General features: G+C 39.4%; 1 protein-coding gene across 1 annotated transcript in view; it reads left to right on the forward strand.

Annotated features, from left to right (window-relative positions):
• obscnb (obscurin, cytoskeletal calmodulin and titin-interacting RhoGEF b) overlaps positions 1-14,216 on the forward strand; it is a 565,304-nt gene that overhangs the window by 125,272 nt on the left and 425,816 nt on the right. Inside the window, exon 18 of the mRNA XM_051928767.1 lies at positions 4,225-4,500. Within this exon, the coding sequence (XP_051784727.1) occupies positions 4,225-4,500 (276 nt within the window). The remainder of the gene's footprint in view (positions 1-4,224; positions 4,501-14,216) is intronic.

Raw genomic sequence — 14,216 nt, forward strand, 5'->3', positions numbered from 1 at the left:
AAAACTGGAACCCAGCCTTGGGCATAGTTTTATAGTTCTAGAAAATCAGAGCCAAAAAAGCCTGAGTATAGTAATGACCGAGGTCTTCTGCTTTGTAGAAAATTACTACCATTTTGAAACGTCCTGCTCAGAACAGTGTTTATGAAAGATAGATAGATAGATATTTATTTAGATCTTTATTTGGCCCCAGGGGGAAATCTGGCTTTCTACAGAAGCTCTTTAAATGAATAAATACATAAATGGGTAGACAAGTAAGTAAGTAAATAAATACATAAATATACACAGTTTTGTATAAACACTCATCAGAATAAATATAAAGCAAGAAAATTAAGAAGAAAGAAAACGTCTGACTTGACATTCACGGTGACAGTGAGGTATTATGCAGATGTATTGCTGTTGGTATAAAGGAGCCCCAGTAGCGTTTCTTGACACACTTCTGCAGAATAATTTGTTGGCTGAAAGTACTCAGTGTTAGTGTGCCAGAGAGAGGATGTGTTGTATTGTTCATAATGACACTCAGTTTTGTTTTAATTCTTTCCTTTGCTACTAGCTCCAGGCGGTCCATAGTATGTCCAGTAACTGAGCCTCCCCTTAGATTGTTGACTCAATGGGCCTATTTTGAAGTGATGCTATCAGCTTAGCACATGACAGCATGGAAAATCACATTGACCATCACAGAAGCAAAGAAAAGTTGAAGGACATTACTTCCCATGTTAAAGGAATACAGTCTCCTAAGGAACAAGAGTCTGCTCTGCCCTTTCTTATATAGTTTCTCTGTGTTGTGAGACCAATCCATAGTGTTATTTATGTAGACCTCCAAGTACTTGTAGAAGTGGACCATCTCTACATCCACTTCTTGAACAGTGACTGGACATAGAGGCTCTTTGATGTGGCAAAAGTCAAACACCACTTCCTTGGTTTTGCTGATGTTAAGATGCAGACAATTCTGTTTGCACTAAGAAATAAAGTTCTCCACCTGACTCTCTCCTATACTATGTTTCATCAGTGTACCCCATAAGTGCAGATTCATTCGAGAATTTCTGCAAGTGGCATGACTTGGTGTTATATTTATAGTTTTAGCTGTACAAATTGAAGAGAAAAGGAGACAGGACTATTCCTGGTGGTGCTCTAATGTTGCTCACATCCATATTAGAAACACAGTCCTTGAGACTCTCAAACTGAGGTCTGCCTAGCAGATAGTCCATTATGTAGGACACCATAGATTCATCCACCTGCAAATCTCTTGAGTTTACCCATTACCAGGGATGGCTGGATGGTATTGAAGGCACTGGAGACAATCAAAAACATAATTCTCACAGTGCTGCCAGCTTTGTCCAAGTGAGAATAAGCCTTGTGGAGGAGATAGATAGATAGATAGATAGATAGATAGATAGATAGATAGATAGATAGATAGATAGATAGATAGATAGATAGATAGATAGATACTTTATTAATCCCCAAGGGGAAATTCACATACTCCAGCAGCAGTATACTGATAAAAAAACAATATTAAATTAAAGAGTGATAAAAATGCAGGTATAACAGACAGTAACTTTGTATAATAACGTTTACTCCCCCGGGTGGAATTGAAGAGTCGCATAGTGTGGGGGAGGAACAATCTCCTCAGTCTGTCAGTGGAGCAGGACAGTGACAGCAGTCTGTCGCTGAAGCTGCTCCTTTGTCTGTGGATGCAGTGGATTCTCCATGATTGACAGGAGCCTGCTCAGCGCCCGTCACTCTGCCACAGATGTCAAACTGTCCAACTTCGTGTCTACAGTAGAGTTTGCCTTCCTCACCAGTTTGTCCAGGCGTGAGGCATCCCTCTTCTTTATGCTGCATCCCCAGCACACCACCGCGTAGAAGAGGTCGCTTGCCACAACCGTCTGATAGAACATCTGCAGCATCTTAGATAATTGCATATGCTGCAGTGAATCCAGGTGGTCTACATTAAGAGGACTCATATAGTCCAGGACCAGTCTCTTAAAGGTCTTAATGATGTGAGACATAAGTAACACTGCTCTGTACTCACTGGGTAAATAGGCAGCTGCCTTCTTTGGAACAGGAACAATGCAGGATGTTTTCCACAGCAGTGGCACTTTCTGATGTCTTAGGGGCAGACTCAACAGGTGACAGAAGATATCATAAAGTTGGTCAGCACAGGCCTTAAGAACTTGGGGACCGACTCCATCCGATCATGCAGTTTTTCCTGTGTGTTGCTTCCTCAGTTGTCTTCTTACTTGGTCTTCAGTTATCAGCAACCCACACTGATTGTCAGAGGTGAATTCCTCACTGGCCATTACAATAGCTGTGATAGAAGTTGTTGATGTAGTAGAGATTGTCAACATTTGTTCCAAAGTTACATGGTTGAAGACTCCACATATATTTTAATTGCTAGGTTCATCATTAAAGTTTTGTTAAGTCCCCATTTGCAGAGGGAGGAATATAAACATTAATAAGGTGATATAATTTATATCCAAGGGCAAGTAATATGGACGAATTCATGAAAGACAGAATTTCAAAGTCTAAATTACAAACTGTAGTTTAACTGTAATATGCTCCCTTTTATACCATTCCTCATTGAAGTAGATGACCAGTCCCCCACTTTATTTTTTTTCACACCATACTGGGTCTCTGTCTGCTCAAATAACATAAAATCCATCCAGCATTAATACAGTGTCAGGTATATCGGGTTTAAGCAAGCTCTTCATAAAGCACAAAATACCATTATACCTATATGCTCTGTGACCCACTGTAAACGCAGACAGTTCATCCATCTTATTTGACAGCGATCTAACATTTCTCAATACAATAGAGGGTAGACCAGTTCTAAAACCTTTTTGCCTTACTTTTACTCTCATGCCGGCATGTCACCCTCTCTGCCTGTAGACAAACACTTCCTTCCAAAAAATGAAACAGGATTTGTGTTCATTGCCATTCATCTGTAAATTTAAGATCCATTTATAATCCATTTATCAGATTTCTAGTGGCTAATAACAGTGACAGACCAGAAGCCAGATAAATTCTAATCTTAAATAAGACTAGCAACTAGTAAATACATTCAGAAAAAAAAAGAAAAACGGAAAAAATACGGAGCTTCTGTAAAAAGGCTTCTGCTTTCACAGCACCAAAAGTATCTCAGTAAAAAAAATAAAAAAAAATACACCTGAGAGTATGATATCCATGAAAAATATTTAAGTATTTATTTATTGTTCACTAAATGTATTCATGATAAAATATCCATCTATCACACTCTTACTTAGAAAGGCAAACAGTATTATTAAATATCTAAGCCATCTTGCTCAGTTCCTTTTTTTTTACTCCCCCAATTCTGGTGAACAGTACAGGACCATTAGCATTCATTTCACTTGATTCAAGGACAGTTTTTATCCTGAAGTCATTAGGCTGATCAGCCACCACTCATTAACACTGAAATTGTATTCACAACTTCATAAACATAACTTTTTTGTTATATGTTTTTTTAATAGGTCTCATTTTAGTGTGTAAGTACAACAAAAAACCAGAACTGAATATACTGCAGTTACACAAACTCCTGACCTCACATGCAGTTTTTTACAAAATGGACTCTTTTTCACATGTATTTTGTCACATTATTAAATTATAGTGTTGTTAGACAGAACCTGTTGCCATTGGACAATACAAAAAAGAAACTGTACAATGCCAAATTGAATACAGACATTTGCAGATTCTTAAAAAAAGGTAGTCTTTAGATGTTTGTCTTTTTCTTGAATAAATAAAGCATTTCCATCTATTACATCTTTGAGTCTTTTAGAAATACTCTCTGCTAGACTTTCATGGCCAGGCACTTTTTTCATTTCAAAATTCCTAATATCTCCTTAGACTGGATAGAGGATGCTGGTGAACAATGTTACTGTATCTTGGACTGGCTATCGATTCATCCACTTCAAAAATGTTTTTTGTTTATTTATTCATTTTCATCAAACTACAGTAATTTACCTTTGGTTGAATTCTCTTAATATGTCACTTTAAAAATTTTGAAATTATGATTATACTGTACCTGTATTTGTAGTATTAGATCTGAGGTCTTTGGTTTGCTTGCATTGCTTTTAGGTCTTATATATCATCAGCTAAGCAGTGTATGCAAGACCTGATGTAATAGTTATTATTTTTGTAGTGAATTGATTTTCATAAGGAGAATGGTACAGAACATGTAAATAAAAATGTTTCAATATTTTTGTGTTGCAGATCAAGTAGCCACATTTAAGAAAAAGGCTACTGAGGAATTAGTTGCCATTCAGGAAGGAGAAAGTGCCAACTTTTCAACAGAGGTATCCACCGAGAGTGTGGTAGTGAAGTGGTACAAAGACAGTGTTGAAGTGAAAGAAGGAAAGAAATATAATATAAAGAAGCTTGGCCTGTCACGCACATTGGTAATAAAATCAGCAGAGGCTAAGGACAGTGGCACCTACACCTGTGAGATTTGTGGCGGAGAAAAACAGGATTTCAGACTTCAAGTGAAAGGTTAGAGACAAAGTTTTTTCATAGATTCACTTATTTTATTAGAATAATTTCATAACAATCATAGAGAATAATATTTTGTATAATATTGGAAAATTTAATAACATGTACATGAAAATGAACAGTATAAAAAAAAATCAAACCAGACTTTTATACTTTATTCTAATATGAAGTATTTTCAAGTAGTTATGTTACATTTTCTTTTGCTTTTTATCATGCATATTTTTTCCTGTTTATGGTAATTGCTTTATTTGCTTCTTCAATTTGCTGGTACTTATGAAACTGTTAAAAGCAGGAAACATTTTTCTTTAGTATTTGCTATTTGAGGGGGATAAGTGCAAAGAGATGATTTGGTTTAAAGCCTTTAGTGTAATGAAAATAGCTAAGAAATAAAGTATTACAGCACCCTTGAGTCCAGAACCGAGAGGGACACACAAATGGTCATTTTTATGGCCACTCTCCAGCAGTCGGCTGATTAATGACCCAGAGATGAAGGACTTGTTTAGCACTAAATCTGGTGGGCCCCTTGATCATGCACACAACGACTCATTTGTGACAGGATAGAACAGATCACCTCGTACTCCTTGAATTGAGTTCTTGTTTCTCTCATGGATGTGTTCTGAGAGTAGAGCAGTGTAGTGTGCTCCTCAGTTGGCTCAGAATTGTCCAAGGGGGAAAAACTACTTGGAGAAGCTGCCATTAAACCAGTTACATGGGGTAAGGGGTGTTACTGACACAGTATGTGCAGAGCACTTTAGGCACAGCTCCTGGCTGCTTGAGTTCATTGGCCCTTATGCATAGCCTCTGCTGAGTCTTTGATGTGGACCCTGGCCTTGGATTGTCTCACAGACCTGGGGAAAAGAGTGGCATACAGGTTGCCTCTGACCCCAGATGAGTGAAGTGTGGCAGGCCCGTGCGGTCTGTATGAGGAAGCAAAGGATCAAAGCAGCTAGGAGCTCATGGATCTGCTAAACACCTGAGTGGCATGCTGAAAGTGGTCACTGAAGAAGCTACATTTTAGGACAACTCATCAGCAGTCAGTATGAAGTGGTTAATTCCACTTGCAATGCCTGGGTTGTTAGTGTATAAAAACAAGTCAATAACATGTCAACATGAATGAAAGCCTATTTTAAATATTTTATTTTTGAACTTCATTCTTATAATGAAGCAATATAAGTACATATATAACTTGCAATATAATATAATCTCTCTATATAATGCAAAGTTGAGTGACACACTGACTGACGCAATTTCTCATTTTGCCTCTTCAATAGAAAAATAAAATACCAAATACCTCAGAAATGATTTAATAGAAATTTGGTGACATTATAGAAAAAAAAATTAGCTGGTTCATGATTTTTTATTTTTAATTGTCCATATTTGTCCATAATAATACTGTACCAAACACACAATGATAACGTGCCATGCAGTGCTGATGTAAGCCTGAAGAGAAAGTGTAGCAGCCATTCTGCGGCCTGTTTGAGGCAATCCTGTGTTTACAAATGAAGGTCTTCAGCAGATGAGTGGTGTATATGAATAGTGCCACAGAGCAAAAGACTGGAATGAGAAGATAAGAAGGGGAGGTGTCTTAGACAAGAAAAAGACTGCACACATATATGCTGTGCAGACAGAGCTGTGAAGTGGAAGGATAGAGGAAGGTTTTGCCAAAAAAATGTTATTTCCATACACGATGACTGGTTCAAGTTGTATTAGTTTTGATCAAATAAAATTGAATCCCTTTTGACTGATAATGTATTAATTCCACAATATATAATAAATGTAAATGCAGATGAATAAATATGGTACAGATCTATCCAATTTGTAGTGAGACATTAGGAGATATGCAAAGTTTTCTCACATAACACAAATGATGACATTTATGATTATGTTGTAATGTATATGAATGATACCTCTAAATCTACACCATGACTTGTGAATTGTTGACTGTATCAGAAATTTTCAAAAGTGTATTTAAAGTTTACAGAAAATGTGTATTATTTGCTAAATTTGGGGTAAACAGTCAGCCAGTTAAAAGATTACGCTTTACAGGAGCTTTATGTCGAGATCATTTTGATGTTTACAAATGAATTGTTTCTATTTGTCTGTTTTATTTAATTCTTTCTGTTATTAGATGCAACTGAGAAGGCAAATTTCATGTTTTCTTGTGTAAACATGACTAAATAAAGAAACCTTAAACCTTAATATTACTACTTTTGACCTTGATCAAACTCAAAATTGGTTACACAAAATATCACAATCAAGTACATTGTCTTGCTTATCTGAAGTGATCAAATTAATATAATAATATACAGACAGCATCACATGAAATCAATTCAAAAATCTGCGGCTATACAGTGCATCCGGAAAGTATTCACAGTCCATCACTTTTTCCACATTTTGTTATGTTACAGCCTTATTCCAAAATGGATTAAATTCATTTTTTTAATCAGAATTCTACACACAACACCCCATAATGACAATGTGAAAAAAGTTTACTTGAGGTTTTAGCAAATTTATTAAAAATAAAAAAAACTGAGAAATCACATGTACATAAGTATTCACAGCCTTTGCTCAATACTTTGTCGATGCACCTTTGGCAGCAATTACAGCCTCAAGTCTTTTTGAATATGATGCCACAAGCTTGGCACACCTATCCTTGGCCAATTTCGCCCATTCCTCTTTGCAGCACTTCACAAGCTCCATCAGGTTGGATGGGAAGCGTCGGTGCACAGCCATTTTAAGATCTCTCCAGAGATGTTCAATCGGATTCAAGTCTGGGCTCTGGCTGGGCCACTCAAGGACATTCACAGAGTTGTCCTGAAGCCACTCCTTTGATATCTTGGCTGTGTGCTTAGGGTTGTTGTCCTGCTGAAAGATGAACTGTCGCCCCAGTCTGAGGTCAAGAGTGCTCTGGAGCAAGTTTTCATCCAGGATGTCTCTGTACATTGCTACAGTCATCTTTCCCTTTATCCTGACTAGTCTCCCAGTCCCTGCTGCTGATAAAAATCCCCACAGCATGATGCTGTTGCCACCACCATGCTTCACTGTAGGGATGGTATTGGCCTAGTGATGAGCGGTGCCTGGTTTCCTCCAAACATGACGCCTGGCATTCACACCAAAGAGTTCAATCTTTGTCTCATCAGATCAGAGAATTTTCTTTCTCATGGTCTGAGAGTCCTTCAGGTGCCTTTTGACAAACTCCAGGTGGGCTGCCATGTGCCTTTTACTAAGGAGTGGCTTCTGTCTGGCCACTCTACCATACAGGCCTGACTGGTGGATTGCTGCAGAGATGGTTGTCCTTCTAGAAGGTTCATCTCTCTCCACAGAGGACCTCTGGAGCTCTGACAGAGTGACCATCGGGTTCTTGGTCACCTCCCTGACTAAGGCCCTTCTCCCCCGATCGCTCAGTTTAGATGGCCAGCCAGCTCTAGGAAGAGTCCTGGTGGTTTCGAACTTCTTCCACTTACGGATGATGGAGGCCACTGTGCTCGCTGAGACCTTCAAAGCAGCAGAAATTTTTCTGTAACCTTCCAAAGATTTGTGCCTCGAGACAATCCTGTCTCGGAGGCCTACAGACAATTCCTTTGACTTCATGCTTGGTTTGTGCTCTGACATGAACTGTCAACTGTGGGACTTTATATAGACAGGTGTGTGCCTTTCCAAATCATGTCCAATCAACTGAATTTACCACAGGTGGACTTCAACTAAGCTGCAGAAACATCTCAAGGATGAACAGGGGAAACAGGATGCACCTGAGCTCAATTTTGAGCTTCATGGCAAAGGCTGTGAATACTTATGTACATGTGCTTTCTCAATTTTTCTGAGGAAAAAAATGAATTTAATCCATTTTGGAATAAGGCTGTAAGGCTGTAACATAACAAAATGTGGAAAAAGTGATGCACTGTGAGTACTTTCCGGATGCACTGTATATGCCCCAAAACCCCTGAGAGCAACAAGGTCATGGTCACTATCTTCTTCTTCTTTCTTCTTCTTCTTTTGGCTGCTTCTGTTACGGGTTGCCACAGCTGATCATCTTCTTCCATATCTTTCTGTCCTCTACATCTTGCTCTGTTACATCCGTCACCTGCATGTCCTCTCTCACCACATCCATAAACCTTTGCTTAGGCCTTCCTCTTTTCCTCTTCCCTGGCAGCTCTATCCTTAGCATCCTTCTCCCAATATACCCAGCATCTCTCCTCTGCACATGTCCAAACCAACGCAATTTCGCCTCTATGATTTTGTCTCCCAACCGTCCAACTTGAGCTGACCCTCTAATTTACTCATTTCTAAACCTATCCATCCTCGTCACAACCAGTACAAATCTTAGCATCTTTAACTCTGCTACCTCCAGCTCTGTCTCCTGCTTTCTGGTCAGTGCCACCGTTTCCAACCCATATAACATAGCCGGTCTCACTACCATCCTGTAGACCTTCCCTTTCACTCTTGCTGATACCCATCTGTCACAAATAACTCCTGACACTCTTCTCCACCCATTCCACCCTGCCTGCACTCTCTTTTTCACCTCTCTTCCACAATCCCCATTAATCTGTACTGTTGATCTCAAGTATTTAAACTCATCCACCTTCACCAACTCTATTCCCTGCATCCTCAGCATTCCACTGACCTCCCTCTCATTTACACACATGTATTCTGTCTTGTTCCTACTGACCTTCATTCCTCTCCTCTCTAGAGCATATCTCCACCTCTCCATGGTCTCCTCAACCTGCTTCCTACTATCGCTACAGATCACAGATCATAGTCCATGGGGACTCCTGTCTAATCTCGTCTGTCAACCTGTCCATCACCATTGCAAATAAGAAAGGGCTCAGAGCCGATCCCTGATGTAATCCCACCTCTAACTTGAATGCATCCGTCATGCCTACCACAGACCTCACCACTGTCACACTTCCCTCGTACATATCCTGTACAACTCATATGTACTTCTGCCACTCCCGACTTCCTCATACAATACCACAGCTCCTCTCGAGGTACCCTGTCATATGCTTTCTCCAGGTCCACAAAGACGCAATGCAGCTCCTTCTGGCCTTCTCTAAACTTCTCCATCAACATCCTCAGAGCAAACATTGCATCTGTGGTGCTCTTTCTTGGCATGAAACCATACTGCTGCTCACTAATCATCACCTCACTTCTTAACCTAGCTTCCACTACTCTTTCCCATAACTTCATGCTGTGGCTCATCAATTTTATTCCCCTGCAGTTACTGCAGTCCTGCACTTCCCCCTTATTCTTAAATATCAGCATCAGTACGCTTCTTCTCCACTCCTCAGGCATCCTCTCACTTTCCAAGATTCCATTAAACAATCTGGTTAAAATCTCCACTGCCATCTCTCCTAAACACCTCCATGCTTCCACAGGTATGTCATCTGGACCAGCGGCCTTTCCATTATTCATCCTCTTCATAGCTGTCCTTACTTCCTCCTTGCTAATTCGTTGCACTTCCTGATTCACTATCTCCACATCATCCAACCTCTTCTCTCTCTCGTTCTTTTCATTCATCAGCCTCTCAAAGTACTCTTTCCATCCGCTCAACACACTCTCATTGCTTGTGAGTACGTTTCCATCTTTATCCTTTATCACCCTAACCTGCTGCACATCTTTCCCAGCTTGGTCCCTTTGTCTAGCCAACCGGTACAGGTCCTTTTCTCCCTCCTTAATGTCCAATCTCTCATACAACTCATCATACACCTTTTCTTTAGCCTTCACTACCTCTCTCTTCACCTTGCACCCTATCTCCTTGTACTCTTGTCTACTTTCTGCATCTCTCTGACTATCCCACTTCTTCCTTGCCATCCTCTTCCTCTGTATGCTCTCCTGTATTTCCTCATTCCACCACCAGGTTTCCTTTTTCTCCTTCCTCTTTCCAGATGTCACGCCAAGCACCCTTCTTGCTATCACCCTTACTACATCTGCTGTAGTTTCCCAGCTGTCTAGTAACTCTTCACTTGCACCCAGAGCCTGTCTCACCTCCTCTCTAAACTCAACCTTGCAGTCTTCCTTTTTCAACTTCCACCATTTGATCCTTGGCTCTGCCCTCACTTTATTCCTCTTCTTGATCTCCATCGTCATTCTACAGACCACCATCCTATGCTGCTTAACTACACTTTCCCCTGCCACCACTTTGCAGTCTTCAATGTCCTTCAGATCAACTCTTCTGTATAAGATGTAATCTACCCATGTGCATCTTCTTCCACTCTTGTACGTAACCCTATGTTCCTCCCTCTTCTTAAAATACGTATTCACCACAGCCATGTCCATCCTTTTGGCAAAATCCACTATCCTATGACTTTCTTCATTCCTATCACCTCCTCGTCTCCACTGTTCCCTTCACCAACATGCCCATTGAAATCCACTCCAATCACCACTTTCTGTCCCTTGGGTACACTGTTCATCACTTCATCAAACTCACTCCAAAAATCTTCTTTCTCACCCATTGCACACCCAACTTGCGGTGCATATGCACTAACAACATTCATCATCACACCTCCAATGTTCAGCTTCATAATCATTACTCTTTTCACCTCCAAACCACGCTTGACATACTGTTCCTTCAGAATAACTCCTACCCCATTTCTCCTCCCATCCACACCATGATAGAACAATATGAATCCACCTCCAATCCACCTGGCCTTACTCCCCTTCTATTTCGTCTCTTGCATGTACAATATATCAACCTTCCTTCTCTCCATCATATCTGCTAACTCTCTCCCCTTACCAGTCATACTGCCAACATTCAAAGTTCCTAGCCTCAGTTCCATTCTCTTTGCTTTCCTCCTCTCCTCCTGCCTCCGGACACGTCTCTCCCCTCTTCTTCTCCTTCTTCTTCTTTGGCCAACAGTAGCCCAATTTCCGCCATCACCCCTGTTGGCTAACAGTACTGGTGGCGGTCGTTGTTAACCCGGGGCTCGACCGATCTGGTATGGAAATTTGTATTGTCCGCATAGATAGATAGATAGATAGATAGATAGATAGATAGATAGATAGATACTTTATTAATCCCAATGGGAAATTCACAATATTCACGCATATTGATTTGGCAAAATTTTATATTGGATGCCCTTCCTGACCTTGGGACCGGCACAAAGAAATACATTGGTTTGTGCATCCCCTGTGGCTGGGTTGGTCATGGTCACTATATATACACAAAATATCTGAAGTGGAGCAACTTGCAGTTGCTAAATATGCACAAAAAATCCAGAAGTTAACAGACTTGCAGATGTTACATACATGCACACAAGAAGAAAAAAAAAATTGTAAGTGAAGTCCAGAAAATCACAGGGCCGTTGTTAATACATATAGCATATAACATATTGCAATGAACAGAAAACTTCTGTTTGACATGCAAATCAAAGAAGATATTTCTGTTAACTCAAAGAATGTAGTAATGGATTCAATTATAATTCACACATGGATTATAAATCTAATAAAGAAATTCTTCTAGGGACCATCCATCCATTGGTGTATCACCTTTGTCTTAAAAAATGATGCAAGATTTGTAAGCACCTTGAGCATGGGAAAAGTGCTATATAAATAAAATGTATTATTATTATTATTATTTAATAAACTAGTTATATATAATATAATATAATATAATATAATATAATATAATATAATATAATATAATATAATATAATATAATATAATGTAACTCGATGAAGGGCAGCACTCACAAGAGAAATTAACGAGAGTACAGAGACCAATCCAATTGACATCTGCTCTATTTCAAACATGAGCCTCAATATCCACAATATAAAAGAACAGTCTGATTCAATCAAGGTAACATTGGATAGATGTATTACCTTATATGGATATACTCTATACCAAGGCGTGGTATACTAAATAAAAGTCCTTTTTAAAACAGACAAACAGCCAAGAATTCCTATCCTACACTCCTCCCCAAATAATCAAAATGACACTTTTAACATCAGCCTCTCAGGAGGCTTTCTTATCTGTTGTGGACAGGCTCTGAGCCTCTCTTCAGAAACTTCTACCAGAAGTGTAAAATTTTTCTCAGGATTGCCACCATTTCCCCCATTTATATCCATCTCCACCCCGACTCTGTCTCTGGAACATTGGTAGTATGCTGTTTCATCACCTTGCCTTTTACCTGTATGAGGTACAGGACATTGCCCAATTTTAAAAAAAATTTACCTGGCACCAAACTTGAGTCTTCTCCACCCCGGTACATTCTAACAGTTGTGGCTTGAAGTGTGGTCAGATATGCAAACAAGAAATTAATTATCTTTTAATCTAATGATCTCTGACACTCTGTTTTTCCAATTCTAATTTGAATGTTTGCACCATGCATTCTGCAGCTCCATTGCTTTGTGGACAATAGGGGGCTGAAATATTGTGTCTCAATGAATTTAGTCTAAGGAGCTCAGTAAATTGAGTGGACTTGAATTGTGGACCATTGTCTGATGCTATCTCTTCCGGAAGGCAGTAAATAGTTTTCTCAAAACCTTAGTCAACTTATGGATAGTAGTGGCATTGATCTTTTCAGTCTTGACCCACCTAGAATTGGCATCCAGTAACACTAAAAACATCTGTCCATTTTTTCACAAATATCCAAGTGAAGTCTTTGCAAGGGTCTTTCAGCCCAACTCCAACAATGTACAGGTGCTTTTTCTGGCAGATTACTATTTTCTTGACAGGATCTGCACACAACCACACTCTCCTCTATCTGTCTATCCAATCCTGGCCACCAAAAATGACTCCTGGCTACCTCTTTGATTTTTACTATTCCTGAGTGTTGCCCATGTAACCTGTCCAGTCGGGTATTATGTAACAATGCCGTAATTACCACTCTCAGCCCCCAATATACACAGTTGTTCTCTACTGTGAGTTTTGTTCTCCTCTGAAAATAAGGATTCAGTCCATCCTCATTTAGATACTCCAAATTTCACCTTCTTTAATATTGAATCTCTATCTGTTGCCTGAGCAACATCTTCTGCTGAAACTGGAAGAACATATAAGAAAGATACTTTCTATTCTAAGCTTGAAGTTTTACCAGTCTCTTTTAACAGTAGTCTTTATAATGTATCAGCATTCCTATGCTTGGCAGATTTTTTAAATCGAATCACATATTGATAAAATGCCAAGATTAATGTTCATCTTTATAGTCTTGCAGCAGCTAAAGTTGGAATTTTGACTAGGGGCTTGTGATCAGTGACTAACTCACATTTTCTGCTATATAGATATTCACAAAATTTTAACAGCCTGAAAACAACACAAGTGCCTCCTTTTCAATCTGCATATATTTATATTGGGCCTTACTGAGTGTCCGAGAAACATATGCAATGAGCCTCCCTGTTCAATCTATGTACTTGTCTGTAACACCAGTTCCCAAACCATAGGGTGTAGGCTAAGGACACAGGCAATCTTGGATCAAAAAGAACCATTAATGTTTCCTAACAAAGTTGATGTTTGGTTTTCACAAAAGCTGAACCCACCCAGTCTTACCACATCCATTTTTGTCCCTTCTGCATTAACTGTGTAATAGGTTTCATAAGTGTAGAAAGATTGGGAGTAGGTTTTCCATAATAATTCACTAGAGTTAGGAATGATCTCAGTTTTGATACATTCTGGGGTGTGGTGGCTCTCTCAATTGCCTCATTTTTTTCTTTCATAAGCCTTATTCCTTCACTATCAATTATGTGTCCTAAATACTGTACTTCACTTGACTCTGAAAGAATAAGCAC

Source organism: Erpetoichthys calabaricus, chromosome 6, assembly GCF_900747795.2.
Source record: "Erpetoichthys calabaricus chromosome 6, fErpCal1.3, whole genome shotgun sequence".
Classification (NCBI taxonomy): domain Eukaryota; kingdom Metazoa; phylum Chordata; class Cladistia; order Polypteriformes; family Polypteridae; genus Erpetoichthys; species Erpetoichthys calabaricus.